At 44.7% G+C, this 19,147-nt stretch overlaps 1 protein-coding gene across 1 annotated transcript in view; it reads right to left on the bottom strand.

Moving 5' to 3' along the window:
- Nucleotides 1–19,147, bottom strand: part of taf1 (TAF1 RNA polymerase II, TATA box binding protein (TBP)-associated factor) — a 125,895-nt gene that overhangs the window by 53,105 nt on the left and 53,643 nt on the right. Inside the window, exons 15-20 of the mRNA XM_085998007.1 lie at nt 18,291–18,464; nt 9,513–9,686; nt 9,177–9,281; nt 2,091–2,291; nt 1,863–2,004; nt 1,409–1,539 (exon numbers count right to left, since the gene is read on the bottom strand). Coding sequence (XP_085854133.1) covers nt 1,409–1,539; nt 1,863–2,004; nt 2,091–2,291; nt 9,177–9,281; nt 9,513–9,686; nt 18,291–18,464 — 927 coding nt within the window. The remainder of the gene's footprint in view (nt 1–1,408; nt 1,540–1,862; nt 2,005–2,090; nt 2,292–9,176; nt 9,282–9,512; nt 9,687–18,290; nt 18,465–19,147) is intronic.

Genomic DNA, 19,147 nt, shown 5'->3' with positions numbered 1-19,147 from the left:
CAAATAAAGTAGTGAACATAATTAACTTTGCACTGTTTAAAGAATCAACTCTCAATGATGGATAAGCTTCTTGGATACAATATGATGATTACTTGCAAACAGAAATTTATGCTACAAATAACAGAACTTAGGCTCTTTCCATTGGAGCAGTGTGCTTTACCTGGGTGGCCTGGCTGCTATATACTGGAACATCGGAGCTCAGATTCCAGCTAACTGAAATTCATTTGTTAAGGAAACAACATAAGCATTTCTAAAAATAATTATCATCTCGCCCCGAAATCAGAGACTGTCAGGTATACCAATATTACTAGCAGCATTTTGGGCATATTTAAGTGGGCAGAATCTTCTGACTATTTGGATCATAGCAAATGGTGCCGACCCAGCATTTGGTTCAGTGTTACTGGACCACTTTTCAAATTCTTTAATGGAAACAAATTGCAAACAACCATCTTTATATAAATGGTCTGCAGCACAAACCATATGGTCTCAAAAAACCCTAACTTCAATCAGCTATCAGCAGTGAATCTTTCAATTAAGTAGTGAATTTTTTATAACAAAAAGCTTTGCCATACACTGTCTCAGGAGCTGAATATAGAGACTGAACAGACACAAAAGCTGGCTCTAAGGCCAGAAAACAAAATTACAAGAAATAGATTTTGGCCAAATGAATTAAACAGCCGCAGAAATTTTAAGCATTGTAAGGACAAAACCACAGCTGATTCATAGATTTCTGTACTGACTTTGCCACAATCAAGCACTCAAGAAGCTGAAGCGCAGCACAGGACTGGCACAGTCAGCTCGTTACAAGTTCCTATCACTTTGCAATCCTGTCACGCTCAATCTTCAGAGCAGTTCAGTTAAAAGAGTTAACTTTAGACACGAATCCAGAGATCAGACTGAAGTATCAATCAGTTTCAGATCAATCGAGAAAACCAGCCCGCATCATCGATCCCAATTCAGAAATCAGCCAAGTCTGTCCTAAAATGCCATCCTCACAGCAGCTGTTTTTTGAATTGGAATGAATGTTTTTTGAAGTATAACTGGAGACTCAATGTGTTGTGATTAAACACTAATTGGAAGCACACTGGGTCCTAATATACTTAAATGTGGAAGAGTAGGACTCAGATTTCCCCTACAAATATTAATTTCAGTTTAATGTTAAGTGAACTAAGCCAGTGCAAACTTTTATTACTGTACAGATGGAGTCTCTGATATAAGTTGGTATAAGTAATATACAAGGTACTGTTCAATCTGCTCCAGAATATATTTTTATTCTGCAAACTGTGCACAAAACATTGCTCACTGTAATCCTAACACTATTAGAATTTACAATATAATCTGGCTAATGCTGAAACTTCTAAAGGCACACTCAATGGGACTTCATCAAGAATGCAATATTCCACCTCACCTTTAAACGCTGCTCTGCTGCCAACATGCTGTAATATGCACAGCACTGCTCTGGAGATACCATGGCTCGAATCTCTTCCTCTGTGGGTAATCTGAAGTCTGGTTTTAGCACCCACCAGTTTGAATCCATCCCTTTTGAAGCAGATTAAAGAAACATAATTAGCGTGCACAGGCAGGTGGATGCTGTACATTTCTGCGGTAACACAACAGAAAAGACATATACTACGGTAGTTACATGGGCGTTAAGACTTGCAACACTGCAGTAACGTGGCAGCAAGCCTCACATTACTGAATTAACATTACAAAGGTGCTTTCTATTACTGCAGTAACACAACAGCTTGGCCTTGCATTACTGCAATAATAAAATGGACTAGCCATGCAGTGCTGCAGTCACACAAGTGGATGCACGTGCTCATCATTGTCCTGCCATTGTGTGTACATTCAAGACCTTATACCTGTTCGCTTGAAGTCTGCACAGAGTTTTAATCGTTTCCTGATGCTGCTCTCAGAGTGGGAAGGAAATGCCTTCTTTATGTCCTCCATGCGGATTCGGCGTGGGCGATCCTTACTTTTCCAGAAAAGGCGATAAATAAACACCTTCAGAAAAGTAAATAACTATTATACATCGAATCCTTTAAAGGCGTGAATTTACAAATTAACTCAGCCATAAACAGTATGCGTACCTGAAGAAAGTCTCGCACGTGTGTGTTGGCACGCTTCGAGTTTGGACCAGGCACTTCATACAGTGGGCATTGCTGGCCTACAACAAAAATATCAACCAACTCTCTAACATGGTATCCCTGGCGAGTTCGGATAATCAGAAAATCAGTTTCTGGCATCTTGTGTAGGTATATCGGACAGCGAAAGAGGTTGTTTTCAAATGCCTGTTAAGCAAAGCAAAGAATCCTTAAATTAAAGCTCATAAAATATTTTCTTTATTTCCACTTCAGAGATTTTTGTTCAGTTTGTTTTATCCCAAGTTTAAATGAGAGCCCAAAGTACAGGACATCACCAAGATTGAGAAAACGAGAGACCGAGATCAGTCAGGAAGTAGTGATACCAAGTTTGCGATTTTAAAACCTTTTTACTGCGAGGATGGACTGAAATTTTACTCCAACCCACACTGCCCACCCCCCAACCTACTCTGTCCTTCACCTGAATTCTGCTTTCACTGCTGAGGCTCTGCTTTCATCTGAACTTCTGGATTCCTCTGCTGCTCTGCTACTGGACCCTTTACGGATGTCTGCCTACCATCAAAAAGGTAAGACTCTTTCACCCAAAGTTACTTCCTGGGTTGAACTCCACTGGCTTCTGGGCTGAACTCCACTGCTCTGATGGCTCTTGGGCTGCTCCACTGATTTCCTGGGCTGTGCTTTGCACTTCCACTGGTTCCTGGGCTAGCCCTCACTCCTGGTTTCCTGGCCATTACTCTGCTCTCCTCCACTGTTTCTCTGGTTCAACTCCATTCCTTTGCTAGGTTATTGAACCAAACTCCATTACTTCCTGGATCGATCGCCATTGGACCCTTGGATTCAATTCTGCAAGATCCGAGTCCATTAGAATTCAAAGGTGTCGCTGGCACACGGGAGCTGAGAGGTGAGTATTGGGTATTTGTGGTAAGTTGTTTCTGTTCTGTTTTCAGTATATTTCTGCTAAGTAGTTCATAGCTGGTCTAAGAGAGGGAGGAACTGATTGGTGGGTAGCCGTTGAGTGTTTCTTGTTAAGTTTATTTCTATTAAATTACCTCCATAGTCTGGTAAATAGAAGCATGGCAGGGCAGCTCAGTCCCATCATTTGCACATCCTGTGCCATGTGGGATATCCTGGACGACCACGTATGCAGGAAGTGTCGTCAACTGCAGCAACTCGAGCTCCGGGTTTCGGAGCTTGAGCAGCAGCTGGAGTCACTACAGTGCATCCGCGAGGCTGAGAAATACTTGGAAAGCACGTTTCTAGAAGTGGTCACCCCGCAGCCTCAGAATGTGCAGGCAGAGAGGGAATGGGTGACCACCAGACAGAGAAGGAAGACCAGGCAGGTAGGGCAGGAATCCCCAGAGTGCATCTCGATTGCTAACTGGTTCACAGTGCTGGAAACTGGTAAAGGTGATGGCTCCTTTGGGGAGAGCAGCCAGAGCCAAGGCCACGGCACCACGGGTGTTTCAGCTGCACAGGGGCGGGGGGAGAGAAGAAGAGTGGAAGAGCAATAGTGATAGGGGATTCATTGGTTAGGGGAACAGATAGGCGTTTCTGTGGACGCAGATGTGGCTCCAGGGTGGTATGTTGCCTCCCTTGTGCCAGGGTCAAGGATGTCAGGATACTCTGAGGGGGGAGGGTGAACAGCCAGAGGTCGTTGTCCATATCGGTACCAACGACATAGGCAGAAAGAGGGATGAGGTCCTGCAGACAGACTATAGGGAACTAGGAAAGAGATTAAAAAGCAGGACCTCAAAGGTAGTAATCTCCGGATTACTCCTGGTGCCACGTGCTAGTGAGTGCAGGAATAGGAGGATAGAACAGATGAATGCGTGGCTGAAGAGATGGTGCAGGAGGGAGGGCTTTAGATTCCTGAGGCATCGGGACCATTTCTGGGGAAAGTGGGACCTGTACAAGCTGGACGGGTTACATCTCAACAGAGCCCGGGACCAATATCCTCGCGGGGAGGTTTATGTTGGGGAGGGTTTAAGCTAGCTTGGCAGGAAGATGGGCACCAGCATGTCGGAGTGGAGGGGAGGAATGGGGTGCATGGAAGAGTGAGTGTGTTGGATGGTACTGGAGGGGAAGATAGTGCTGGAGGCAGAAGTAGTACCATATTAAATAGGAGCAGACTAAGAAAAATTACAAAAAATTCAAAAATGGGTTTAGAATGCATGTACGTAAACGTGGTGAATGAGGTTGGTGAGCTACAAGCACAATTAGCCGTGTGGCAATATGATGTGGCAATAACGGAAACGTGGCTTAAAAACGGCGAGGGCTGGGCACTTAATATTCAAGGGTACAAGGTGTTCAGAAAAGATAGGGAAGGAAAAAAGGGAGGTGGGGTGGCAGTGCTGATTAAGGAAGACACTGTAGTGTTGGAAAGGGAGGATGTTCTTGAGGGGATAAAGACAGAATGCATTTGGTTAGAGTTGAGGAGCAAAAAGGGTATGATCACACTATTGAGGGTATTCTACAGGCCTCCAAAGTGAGGGAAGTAGAGGAGCAAATCTGCAGGGAAATCGCAGAGTTATGCAAGAACTATAGAGTGGCGACATTGGGGGACTTTAATTACCCAAATATCGATTGGGATAATGTTACGGTTAAGGGAAAGAAGGGGGAGGAATTTCTGAAATGTGTTCAAGAGAATTTCCTTGACCAGTATGTTCTTGGCCCAACTAGGAAGGAGGCACAGCTGGGTCTGGTGCTGGAAAAGAAGTGGGCCAGGTCGACCAAGTGTCTGTGGGAGAGCACTTGGGTACGAGTGATCATCGTATCATAAGATTTAGATTAGCAATGGAGAGGAGCAAGGAACAATCTAGAGTGGAACTTCTAAACTGGAATAGGGCTAACTTCAATGGGATGCAAATGGATCTAGCCAGGGTAAAATGGAACCAAAGGCTGGCAGGAAAAACTGTAACGGAACAATGGGTGATCTTTAAGGAGGAGATGTTCCAAATACAGGCTAGGTACATTCCAACAAGAGCGAGGGGTAAGGGAACCAAAGCAAGGGCTCCTTGGATGTCGAGGGAGATTGAGAAGATGATGAAACAAAAAAAGAGGGTGTATGATGAATGTCAGGTGAATTCGTCAAGGGAGAACCAGACCAAATACAGTAAGTTGAGAGGGGAAGTGAAGATGAAAATAAGACTGGCAAAGAGAGAGAGAATGAGAGAGTAGAAAGGCGGTTAACATAAAAGGGAACCCAAAAATCTTCTACCGGCATGTAAACAGTAAGTGGGTAGTAAGAGGCGAGGTGGGACCTATTAGAGACAAAGAAGGTGATATATGCTTAGAGGTGCAGGGCAAGGCTAGAATACTCAATGAGTACTTTGTATTGGTGTTTACTAAGGAGGTAGGTACTGACAAAATATCGATAGAAGTGGAAAAGGTAGAAGCAATGCAAGGGATGAAAATTGATAGACAGATGTACTCGAAAGACTGGGTATGCTTAGAGTGGATAAGTTGCCTGGTCCAGATGGCTTGCATCCCAGGTTGCAAAGGGGAATTGGGGGAGGAGACAGCAGAAGGACTTGCCATAATTTTCTAATCTTCCCTAGATGCGGGGGAGGTGCCTGAGGATTGGAAAGTGGCAAATGTGACACCATTGTTCAAGAAAGGGTGCAAGGACAATCCTAGTAACTACAGGCCGGTCAGTTTATCAGTGGTGGGTAAAGTTTTAGAAACAATAATCAAGGAAAAAATTAACGGACACTTGGAGAGGTTTAAGCTAATTAAGGAGAGCCAACACGGATTTGTAAAAGGCAGATCGGCAATCTAATTGAATTTTTTGATGAAGTAACGGAGGATTGATGAAGGGAATGCAATGGATGTTGCCTACATGGATTTTTGGAAGGCATTTGACAAAGTATCACATAGAAGGCTGGTTAACAAAATTGAGGCTCATGGAATAGGTGGGTCAGTGGCAGCTTGGATAAGGAATTGGCTTAAGGACAGAAAACAACGAGTTGTGGTAAATGGCTGTTTTTCAGACTGGAGGATGGTAGACAGTGGTGTTCCCCAAGGGTCAGTGCTGGGGCCACTGCTTTATATATAAAAATGACCTGGATATTGGAATACAGAGTAGAATTTCTAAATTTGCTGATGACACCAAACTTGGGGGTGTGGCAAACAGTGAGGATGATATCAATCGACTGCAACAGGACATAGAAAGGCTAGCAGAATGGACAGACAAGTGACAGATGGAATTTAATGCAGAGAAGTGTGAGGTGATGCATTTTGGCAGAAGGAACAGGGAGAGGCAATATACACTTAATGGCACAGTTTTAAAGAGTGTGCATGGACAGAGGTTCCTAAAGGTGGCAGGACATATTGAGAGAGTGGTCAGCAAAGCATATGGGATCTTGGGCTTCATAAATAGAGGTATTGAGTACAAAAGTAGAGAAGTTATGCTGAACCTTTATAAAGCGCTGGTTAGGCCACAACTGAAGTATTGTGTCCAGGTCTGGTCACCACACTTTAGGAAGGGTGTGAAGGCACTTGAGAGGGTGCAGAGGAGATTTACCAGAATGGTTCCAGGGATGGGGGATCTTAGCTACAAGGACAGGTTGGAGAAGCTGGATTTGTTTTCATTAGAGCAAAGGAGGTTGAGGGGTGATTTGATAGAGGTGTACAAGATTATGACGGGTTTGGATAAGCTAGATGGGGAAAGGCTGTTCCCACTAGTTGATGGTACAAGGACATGGGGACACAGATTTAAGGTTTTGGGCAAGAGATACAAGGGGGATGTGAGGAAAAACTTTTTTACGCAGCGAGTGGTGATGACCTGGAACTCGCTACCGACGGAAGTGGTGGAAGTGGAGACACTCAGGCCTAGAAATTCAGTGGCCTGCGCCACCAGTTTGCGCCCAAAGAGGGCTTTTGCGCCACTGTGCAAACCTACTGCGATATTTAGTGGGGCGCTAATGGCGGCGTTAGCCAGTAGCGCTGCGCCGCCACCGATGACGTCATCGGTGTGCGCAGCGCCCCGCTATCGCCCCGCTGGCCATATTTGGTTGCTGCCGCCTCCCCCGCGCCGGCCGCAAACAGCGACCGGTACACGGGGCCTACCTGTGCCGGTAGTGGGGCGAGTTAAGGTGGAGGTGCGGCCGGCCGCTTTTTCGGCGGCCGCCTGCCCGCACCTCCGTCCCCCTGCCCGCACCTCCGTCCCCGGCCTCCTTCACCACCCCCCCGCGGCATTGCCGGCTGTTTCCAGAGAGCCCGGCACTTCTCCTTGGTGCCGGGCTCATTTGCCGGCACTCGCGAGCGGGGATCGCGCTGTTGCAGGCACCTCCCCCTTAAGACTGAGAGGAAGGCCTGCAGTACCGCAGGCTGCCGTGCCGCAGCGGGTGGCGCTGCGGCACTTTGCACGCCGATATTCAGTCTCAGCGCCCCAAGCGGGGCGCCGAAACCCTTGTTTAGCGGCCGGCTTCCACTTGGGGCGCTGAAACTGAATATCCCGCTGGCGCAAGTGGCTCCGCGCGCAGCGGTAATTCCGGCGCCTAGGCGAGCTGGGCGCCCCTAACTGAATTTCTAGGCCTCAATGTTTTCAAGGGGAGACTGGATAGGCACTTGTCGGAAATAAACCTGCAGGGCTACAGGGATAGAGCGGGGGAATGGAACTGACTGGATTGCTCTACACAGAGCCGGCACGGACTTGATGGGCCAAATGGCCTCCTTCTGTGCCGTTATGACTATGACTAGAATATGGACCAGGAGCCAGCAGATTTCAATCCAAGGGTTTAATGGAGGTATGGTGATTGATCCAGAGAGCAATGGAGTTTGATTCAGTAGCTACTCTGATGGCTACTGGATCATTTCCCACTCCTTTGACGAGTCCTGGCTTAAACATCACTCCTCTATTGTCAGCCTTAGCTCAGCGGTAGCACTCCTGCTGCTGAGTCGGAAGGTTATGGCTTCAAGCCCAACCCCAGGGACTTCAGCCCTTAATCTTGGCTGACACTTCAGTGCAGTACTGAAAGACGGTTGCATTGTTGGCAGTGTCTTCTTTCTGATGAGATATTAAACAGAGATCCCATCCTCTTGTTCAGGTCGATGTAAAAGATCCCACAGCATTATTCAAAGAAGTGCACGGGAGTTCTCCAGAACAAGGCATTATGTAAAATGCAGGTCTGGGGAGATCTGGTTATTCACAAGGTTACTGAAAACAAGGTTTAGAGCCACAATGTCTCACAGCCAATGTTCCCTCTAATTTTTTGTTGGCCCCTTTAATGGGCTTCGCAGCCAATTCAAAAATCTGTATATGCTGGGTTTTTTGCATTTAAAAGCCAGTGAGCCAGCTGCACGGGAGCTCCAGAGCGCTGTGTGGCCGCACAGCTTAAAGGGAACATTGCTCACAACTGCCCACTTTTGGTGATATCCTATTCATTCATTTGTATATAGAGGATGAACAGATGAGGAAAACATAATCACAATAAAGAGATGACAAGAAAAATAAAAAAGGAAAGCTCAGTATTAAAAAAGCCAAAGGAACAAAAAACAAGCAAAATAAAGCCAGCATGCACAATAAGCCTGAGTCTTTGCCCCTTGAAGTTGATAATTTTACCGCACTAAGCCACATATCGCCATTTTAACTCCATTCCATTTTGCCCTCCTGGCCATTAACCCTTCTCTTTCTAATGCAGGCTTGAACTATCTACGGCTCTTCTTCCTTTTCTTTAAAACTTAATTAATCTAGAGAAGCCACTCAATTTAGCTAATTTGTGTTGGATTTGTACAAGATGTATTAACCATGAGGAATGAGCCAACTTCTTCCTACTACACAGAACTGCAGCACAGATTATTTTTCCAAAAACCTTAATTTAAATCCTCAAAATGGTACTAAGGTGGCTTTCAAGACTAGAAAGCACACTGTCACAATAAAAAGAAACTAATGGGAAAAACTATCAGCACTGAGCTGTCCAAATCAGTGGAGGGAAACCTATAAACATGAACAGTGATGACAATTATCAAGAAAAAGCAAAAAATAAAACACTGAAGATGGTTCAACATTACCCGATCTTCCATCTTTAGGTGCTCAACACTTTGCGCCCCATCCTAACGCAGGATCATACCTACCTGCAATAACTGGCCTGGGTGTAAGGATCCGAGGAATGGAGATGTGTGGCAATAAACTGTCTCGCCATATTTACAATCTGGTGCACCGGGATCCTTGCCTGGTTTCTGTAATGGAACAGTTATAATCCAACAATGTAAGTGGCACATGCAGCAGATGCGGGATTTCAAAAACACGAACATTTGAATGTAAATTGAAACGTAATCTGTCACTTTTAATGAAAGATCTGTTTGTTTGTATAGTGGTTAGGATCATGGATCTGTTTGTCACTTGTAGAGTTGATAGGCTCTATTTATTTGTACTTTCTAAAATCTTTCTTAAAAAAAAGTTCAACTCACCCTTTTGTAATAGTTTTTGATTTTGGTTGCCATGCCAACTTGCATCATAAGTGGTGGATATTCTTCACTGTACTCGGCAAGAATGAGGTCACCATCTTTACCAGTCAGATCCTGAGGAGTTCGCATGAAGAACATCTCTCCACCACCAGAGGCTTGACGCTCTTGTTCACGCATCTAAGAGTAAAAACATATACATGTCATCACCCTGGTCGACACAACAGTGCACAAGAAAGCAGTATTATGCACACTGGAAAAAATTCAGATAATCGTGCCAATGGATTGGTGCTACAAGCTCCTTCCACCATCCATTGTTGGCTAGATTCCCCTTCCCTCAAAAGTTCAAACTAACTCCATCTTTTACTTGATTTACGCTTCTATCCCTCAACACATCGGACAACAAAATCTATCCCGCTCCATTTTGAGGAAACCGCAAAGTCCACTTATTAAGGACTAGGCAGGCGGTTCCACTAGGTACAGGAAACTTTGTGCTATCCGGAGGTTGAATGTCCGGCAGCTTCGATCTAACGGCAGAAATCAGCAGCCGTTTTGGTTAGGTTTTTTTTCTTCTCCGAGCATTCTTTTCACAGGCAGGCTCTGGAAAGCGTCTTTGTAGCTTAGCAACAGCTTCAGAGACGCTTCCAAGCTACTGGGCCGAGTGTTTACAAGCTGTTGCTGAGCAACAGTGTTTGTGGTCAGATACGGCAGGCTCTGGAAGGTGTCTCTGTATCTTAGCAACAGCTTCAGAGACGCTTCCAAGCCACGGGCCGAGTGTTGACAAGCTGTTGCTAAGCAACAGTCTTTGTTGTCAGATATGGAGATGAAAAGCTCCTATCTGATAACATTGACGCTGGTCTATCCGGAAGTTTTGAGGCAACGGCAGCAGCTCGGTCCCGTGGGTGCCGGATAGCACAAAGTTTCCTGTAATATTGTGAACTTAAGAAATAGGAGCAGGAGTAGGCCATTTGGCCCTTCGAGCCTGCTCCACCATTCAATAAGATCATGGCTGATCTTCTACCTCATCTCTACTTTCCTGCACTATCCCGATATCCCTTGATTCCCTTAATATTCAAAAATCCATCGATCTCTGTCTTGAATATGCTGAACGACTGAGCCGCCACAGCCCTCTGGGGTAGAGAATTCCAAAGATTCACCACCCTCAGTGAAGAGATTTCTCCTCATCTCAGTCCTAAATGGCCTACCCCATATTCTGCGACTGTGACCCCTGGTTCTAGACTCTCCAGCCAGGGGAAACATCCTCCCAGCATCTATCCTGTCAAGCCGTGTAAGAATTTTGTATGTTTCAATGAGATCACCTTTCATTCTTCTAAACTCTAGAGAATATAGGCCTAGTCTACTCAATCTCTCCTCATAGGACAATCTCCCCATCCCAGGAACCAGTCTGGTGAACCTTCGTTGCACTCCCACTATGGCAAGTATATCCTTCCTTAGGTAAGGAGACCAAAACTGTACACAATACTCCAAGTGTGGTCTCACCAGGGCCCTATATAATTGTATTAAGATGCCTTTACTCTTATACTTAAATCCTCTTGTAATAAAGGCCAACATACCATTTGCTTTCCTAATTGCTTGCTGTATCTGCATGTTAACTTTCAGTGATTCGTGTACAAGGACACCCAGGTCCCTCTGAACAACAACATTTCCCAATCTCTCACCATTTAAAAAATACTCTGCTTTTCTATTTTTCCTACCAAAGTGTATAACTTCACATTTCTCCACATTATATTCCATTTGCCATGTTTTTTCCCCACTCATCTAGCCTGTCTATATATCCCCTTGAAGCCTCCTTGCATCCTCCTCACAACTTACATTCCCATCCAGCTTTGCATCAGCAAACTTGGATATATTACATTTGGTCCCCTCATCCAAATCATTGATGTAGATTGTGAGTAGCTGAGGCCCAAGCACTGATCCTTGCGGTACCCCACGAGTTACAGACTGCCGAAAATGACCAGTTTATTCCTACTCTTTGTTTTCTGTCCATTAACCAATCCTCAATCCATGCTAGTATATTACCCCTAATCCCATGAGCCCTAATTTTGTTTAATAACCTCGTGTGGCACCTTATCGAATGCCTTCTGAAAATCCAAATACACCACATCCAATGGTTCCCCCATATCTATTCTGCTAGTTACAACATCAAAAAATTCTAACAGATTTGTCAAACACGATTTCCCTTTCATAAATCCGTGTAGACTCTGCCCAATCCTATTATTATTTTCTAAGTGCCCTGTTACCACGTCCTTAATAATAGATTCTAGCATTTTCCCTACTACTGATGTCAGGCTAACTGGTCTGTAGTTCTCAGTTTTCTCTCTCCCTCCTTTCTTAAATAGTGGGGTTACATTTGCTACCTTCCAATCTGCAGGAACCATTCTAGAATCTATGGAATTTTGGAAAATGACAACCAATGCATCTATTATTTCTATAGTCACCTCTTTCAAAACCCTAGGATACAGGCCATCAGGTCCAGGGGATTTATCAGCTCTCAGTCCCATTAATTTCTCCAGTACCAGTTTTTTTTTACTAATACTAATTTCTTTCAGTTCCTTGCTAGAGCCTTGGTTCTCCACTATTTCCGGGAAGTTTTTTGTGCCTTCTTCCGTGAAGACAGACACAAAGTATTTGGTGTTGTGTCCGTGTGTTAATAGAGACACTGAAGACAGGAGTTGGTTTCACAGGTGTTTACTGAACAAAGTCTGGAGGGGAACTAACTGATACAACACAATATACAGGCTTATATAGCCCGAGTGGCCATTACCGGCATTACAGTACACAGGGGGCTCTTAAAGGCACATACACTACATTTGGTCTCTGCCGTTTCCTTATTCCCCATTATAATTTTGCCTGTCTCAGCCTGTAAGGGACCCATATTTACTTTTGCTAATCTTTTCCTTTTTACATACCCATAGAAGCTTTTACAGACTGTTTTTATGTCTATCGCTAGTTTACTCTCATATTCTATTTTCCCTTTCTTGATCAATTTCTTGGTTCTCCTTTGCTGAATTCTAAAATCCTCCCAGTCCTTAGGCTTACTACTCTTTTTGGCAACATTAGAAGCCTCTTCCTTTGATCTAATACTATCTTTAACTTCTCGTATGCCACGGTTGGACCACTTCTCTTGTTGGTGTTTTTGTGCCTTAAAGGAATGTATATTTGTTGTAAATTATATATTAATTCTTTAAATGCCAGCCATTGCTTGTCTACCTTTTAATGTAGTTTCCCAAACTACCTTAGCCAACTCGCCCCTCATACCTACGTAGTTTGCTTTGTTTAGATTTGGGACTCTAGTTTCGGATTTAACTAGATCACTTTCAAACTCAATATAAAATTCTATCATATTATGGTCACTCTTCCCTAAAGACCCCTTTACTACAAGGTTATTAATTAACCTTTTCTCATTGCACAATACTAGATCTAAAATAGCCTGTTCCCTAGTTGGTTCCTCAACATACTGATCGAGAAAGCTATCTTGCATACATTCCATGAATTCGTCCTTCACACTATTACTGCAAATTTGGTTTGCCCAGTCTATATGTAGATTAAAGTCCCCCATGATTACTGTATTACCCTTGTTACATGCAGCTCTAATTTCCTGATTTATACTCTGCCCTACATTACAACTACTGTTTGGGGGTCTATAAACAACTCCCATCAATGTTTTCTGCCCCTTGCTGTTTCTTAGCTTCACCCAAACTGATTCTACTTCTTGATTTTCAGAGCTAAGATCCTTTCTCTCTACTGTCTTTATCCCATCCTTTATCAGGGCTACCCCTCCTCCTTTTCCATTTTGCCTATCTCTTCTGAAAGTTAAGTACAGTATCCTGGAATATTTAGTTCCCAATCTTGGCCGCTTTGCAACCACGTCTTCGTTCTGGCTATTAGATCAAACCTGTTCATTTCTATCTGTGCTATTAATGCATCTATTTTATTGCGAATGCTTTGCACATTCAGATATAGTGCCTTTAGCTTTGACTTATTTCTATTTTTCCCTGATGTCACCTTCGTCACTGATGCCTTATTACCTTTGTTACTCTCTTTGTCCCTTCCTGACCCACTGCTTATTTTTACCTAAAACTCAATTCTGCTCTACAGCCTTGACATTTCTCTCACTGCTTTTACATTTACTCTTTCCTGAATCCTCCCACCCCCACTTCATTAGTTTAAAGCCCTGTCTACTGCCCTAGTTATTCGGTTCGCCAGGACACTGGTCCCAGTCCGGTTTAAGTGGAGTCTGTCCCAACGGAAAAGCTCCCTCTTTCCCCAGTACTGGTGCCAGTGCCCCATGAACTGAAACCCCTTCCTCCCACACCACTCTTTGAACCACGCATTAAACCTCTGATCTGTTTGTTCCTATGCCAATTTGCGCGTGGCTCAGGTAACAATCCAGAAATTGTCTTTGAGGTTCTGCTTTTTAATTTGGATCTTAGCTCCTCAAACTCCCTCAGCAGAACCTCATTCCTAGTTCTACCTATGTCGTTGGTTCCTATGTGGACCACAACAACTGGATCCTCCCCCTCCAAGTTCTTCCCCAGCCGGGCAGGCAACACAACTTTTGGAACTCTCGGTCGCGGCTACAGAGAACAATATCTATCCCCCTGACTATACTGTCCCCAGCACAACTACATTCCCTTTCACTCCCCCCACTTGAATGGCCTCCTGCACCATGGTGCCATGGTCAGCTTGCTCATCCATTCTGCAGGCTTTTCCCTCATCCACACAGGCAGCAAGAACCTCATACTTGTTGGACAAGGGCAAAGGCTAAGGCTCCTCCAGCACTGCACCTGTGGTCCCCTTACCTGCCTGAGTTGCAGTAACACCCTCCTGTCCCTGACCACTAACCAGACCTGTACCACTACCTAACCTAAGGGGTGTGACTGCCTCCTGGATCAAAGTGTCCAGGTAACTCTCCCCATCCCTGATGCTCCGCAATGTTTGCACCTCAGACTCCAGCTCAAAAACTCGGAGCTGAAGTTCCTCAAGATGCAGGCACTTACTGCAAAAGTGGTTGTCCGGGATCACAATGCTCTCCACAAACTCCCACATGCTGCAGTTGCGGCACACCGCCTGCCTGCACTGCGATCCCCATCTGACCGTGAAACTTTATACATTAACTTACATTTATCAACATCAAATTTCATCTGCTGTGCCTTAGCTCATCCATTTAATTTGTCCTGATCCTTTTGATCACTCTGAATTTCCCTTACATTGCTCACAGGGTTTTGGTGCCATCAGCACATTATAAATAATAGAGGAAAGCACTTGTAATATTTTACAAACAGAACTTCCACTTATATAGAACCTTTAACATAACAAAGCATCCCAAGGTGCTTCACAAAGAATAAATATCAGGGGTCAGGAAAAAAAGTTAGGGGAAGTGACTTAGTAGATATGTGAAAGTGGGCAAAGATGTAACAAGGTGGATAGATTTAAGAGGAGAATTCCAGTGTGCACAAAATGATAACTGAAGAGAAAGATACACAGTAGCTGGCATTAGAGTTGAGGAGGGTATGCACTGGGATGTCAGGTTGGAGGAGGTTGCAAAAGTAGAATGTGGTGAGGCCATGGAGGCATTTGTAAATGAGGACGAGGATATTGAAATCAATACACCACACGATAGGCAGCCAGTGGAGGTTGGCTGGGACAAGGGCAATAAGTGAGCAATAGTACAAGATGGGATACGAGTGGCAGAGTTTTGCTTATGTTGGAGTTTGTGTAGGTAAGATCTTCGAAAAATCACAGTTGGAGAAATTTAACTTGCAGGTGAAGAAGATATGGATGAGCGTTTCAGCAGCAGTGGCACTGAGGTAGGAATGGAGGTGGGTGATGCTCGACAGATGGAAATATGTCCCTTTAATGATGGATAGGATATTTATTTGAAGCTCAGTTCAAGGTCAAACAAGACACTGAAGTTGCACACCATTGGAATCAGCCTGAACAAAAAGCTGACAAATGAGATGGAATCAGGGGCAGCACTACACAGCTTCTGGTGGGACGAGAACAGAATGGCTTAAGTTTTGCCAGTGTTAAGCTGGAAAAAAGTTCTTGCTTATCCATCACTTGATGTCAGATAAGCATTCAAACAGCACCATAGTCAAGGATGGTCATGGAAAGATTAAGTTGACCCTATAGTAATGCATAATATTGCAGAGGGGTAGCATAAAGATGAGGAATAAGGGCCTCGAAATTCATTTCGGGCGGTGGCGCAAACCGGGCGGTATCGGATCGGCCACCCGTTAAACGCAGCGCCTGATAATCAGTTTCATTGATTGCAATAGAACAGAACATCAAGCGCTGCGTATAACGGGCGGCCGATCCAATACCACCCGCTTTGCGCCACTGCCCGAGACAAATTTCTAGCCCAAGGAGTATGCCGGAGGTAACCATGTGAGCACAGGAAGTGAAGCAATTGCAGGACATGTGCTGGCTATGTTAGGACAGGTAGGAGTGGAACCAGGAGAGGGCAATCCCTGGGAGGTGGATCACAGAAGAAGGATGATGCTGAACAGCTATCTTCAATAATGGGCCAGAAATTCGGGTCCCCACGGGTGAGTACGCGCTGTGTATTCACCTGTCTGGCCAACGAAAGTGCCGGTTTCGCGCATGCGCTGGAAACCGGAACTTCCGTTCCCTTGAAGGAAGGGGTTCAGAGGTCAAACGCGTGCGCCGGAGAGGCAACGCGTAGACCTTTAACTTCTGCTTTTTTCACAGGTTTCTCCGTGAGGGTAAGTCCCTAGCAGCTGCGCGTGAAAAAAGGAGGCGCAAGGCCTGTTTTTAACAAGGTAAGAGGTGAATTAAGTAAAATGAAAACATTTTTTCTCACAGGTTTATCATTTTAAAATACTTTAAAGAAAGGTAAGTTTATTTTTAGCCCCATTAAAAACTTTAATTAATTTTTTCAAAAATTAAAATTTTTGTTTAAAATAGTTAATTTATGTAATTTATAGTTATTTTAAAAATGTGATTTTAAAAAAAAATTTATTTGAAGTTTTACTTAGGTTTTGGGGCCGATCTCTATTCATAGATTTGACAGGTCTTCCTGTCAAATCTATGAATGGAGATTCCCTGCTCCGATTGGCCCCCCATGGCCCACGTGATCCCAGGGAACGCTTCGAACTAACTGCGCCTCTGGGATACGAGAGCACTGCGCGCCGGCAGCTGGAGGAGGCCCAGGATCGGAATCCCACTCGGGCCCACAGCACAACGGCAGGCGCGCTATGTAAGTGCAGGTCGGGGGCTTGCACCCGCGGGAAGCCGCCGACCCAAATTTCTGGCCCAATGGAGATGAAGACATCGCAAATCCTTACACTTGGGGCTGGAGGTGAGGATGAAGAGGACAAGCAAAGGAGGAGGAGAGAACTTTTAGAGTTGTCCTTACTTTCCAGGATGATCCTGGAGCAGATTTGGCTGCGGGGAGAGAGAGAGAGGTGATACTAGTTGAGGTGTGCAAGTCAAACTTGACTGTGGACAATCAGGTTAGACATGCGTCACATGTATCTGAGCATGCAGAGATGGGAGTTGTACAGGGTGAATGGTGGAGATTAAGGAATCAAAAGCTGAAGCAAAGGAGCTGCTTAGCAGATTGACGGAGGTGGTAATGTCATGGAAGTTGGGAGATGACAGAAGATTTGAAGGTTAGAAAGGTGAGGAAACTGCAAGTTGTTTCCCCAGCGGAGGAGGTAAGGTAGCAGGGTTGGACAGAGAGATGTAGATGGTGCAGGAGATGTGCATCTGATCACAGATAGCCTTGTGAATAATCAAAACCTTAGAGGTGGTGACGCCACACATGATGGCCAATGCAGTGCAAGGTTGATGGAGGACTGGAGGTTGCAAGTGTAGATTGAAATGACAGAGAATGAAGTCACTTAGCAAAGTCTCAGAGAGGAGAATAAAGAGAAGACTTCATTGAGACTTGGAAGAGCAGTAAACAATGAGAATTTTGAAGGATCGGGTGTAAGAGTTGAAGAAGGTGAGGTATTCAAATGAAGAGAAAATGCTAGAGGACGATCAGAACAGGCTGAGATGGGACATGGAGATGAGAACTACACCACTGTCTTGGCAGTTTGGACAAAGGACATGTTCAGCTACTTGTCCCACCATGCCAACTTTAATAAGAAGGAAGGAGTCAACGTCAGTGAGCCAGGTTTCAATCAGGTTGATGATATCAAGAGATTATCCAAGATTAGGATGATGGAGAAGATCTTTTTTGCGAGGTAAAGACATTTTGAAGGCCAATCTAGAGTGGGCTGGTACATGAGGCCCATCAAGGAGGTCTGGAGTGAAGAGCAGGCTGGGATAAGATTGAAGTGATTTACTCCTGGAGAGTGGATTGGATGGGATTTATGCTGGTATTTGGGGATGAGCAGTTACCGTTGTTGCTCTGGGAAAACCAGCAGTGATAGGCACGGCAGAAAACACATAGGCTGGAGCAGAAGAAAACCATCAGCTGATCCAGGAAGGAAGCCATGGGCTAATCCAGCAGGTATCCGAGCCTGAGATGGCAGCAGGAAATGAGTGGGTTGGAGGACTGAGGGGTATGCTGCATGAAGTGGGGGGCGGGGAGAAGGCCGAGTGCCTGAAACCAAAAGAGAAAGGGAAGATGAGAGACCAGAATAGAAAGTAGAGTGAAACCAGGAAACAGAGGAGTTGGGGAACTTGAATCCATAACTGCAATCAATACATGTGTATAAATGAACAGAGAAACAACCTTGATTTACATGAACAAAACATACATTATACATGGCTAAAGGAGATCTTTACCTTGGCTTTCTTCTTGATGTGTTTCAGCAGTGGGTACACAGAATGAGGTCCTGGCTGTGACAAAGCCCCAAAGGAATATTTCTTCAGTGATGGCCGGTGGGATTGCCTGAGCTTCATTGGGCCCATGTGAGTTGGGAAAAATGGCTGCCGGAGTTCCACAGCAGGAATAGAGTGCTACAACAGAAATTGGAGTTTAGATTAAGTTACTAGAAATAAGCACAAGTCAATGGTACACACTGTATACAATACTCACTAATAAGAACTTGTCTTAGAAATAAAATACATTAAAAAAATATCAATGTATATCTTTCTTTCTGAAAGGTTAATACACTAGACATTCCAGTCCCTAGGTACTTACCTCATCTTTCAAGCAGCTGCTAAATATTTCTACCAGGGATCCTTGCTTTATCCTTTATTTCCATAACTATCCCATGAATACTTATGGAAATAAAGGATGAAGTGAGGATAGCCTCCCTTAGCCTCTGCACTGAGTGACTTCTCATCCTCGGTGATTTCAATCTCCATCTCAGCTCCCCTTACCCTCTTCTCTTCTAAATTCACTGCCCACCTGTCCTCCCTAAACTTCTCCCTCCATATGAACTCTCCTACCCATATTCACAGCCACCTCAACCTTGTCATTTCATGTTGCATTTCTACTCCCTGGGTCTCAATCACAGACAAGGCCATCTCTGATCACTTCCTTGTATCCCTTACTCCCCACTTCCAACTCCACCACCTTCTGCATCCACTCTGGAAAAACTCTCCCCAATTCATGTTTAACTGCACTTTCAAAGTCCCAACTGCTTAGCCTTTGGCCCTCCATTCACCACAGAGCTTCTGCAGCCATTGATCTACAC

Source organism: Somniosus microcephalus, chromosome 1, assembly GCF_052327205.1.
Source record: "Somniosus microcephalus isolate GS21.2 chromosome 1, FLI_Smic_1.0, whole genome shotgun sequence".
In the NCBI taxonomy this organism is placed as follows: Eukaryota; Metazoa; Chordata; class Chondrichthyes; order Squaliformes; family Somniosidae; genus Somniosus; species Somniosus microcephalus.
This window is presented reverse-complemented; position numbering and strand designations above follow the sequence as displayed.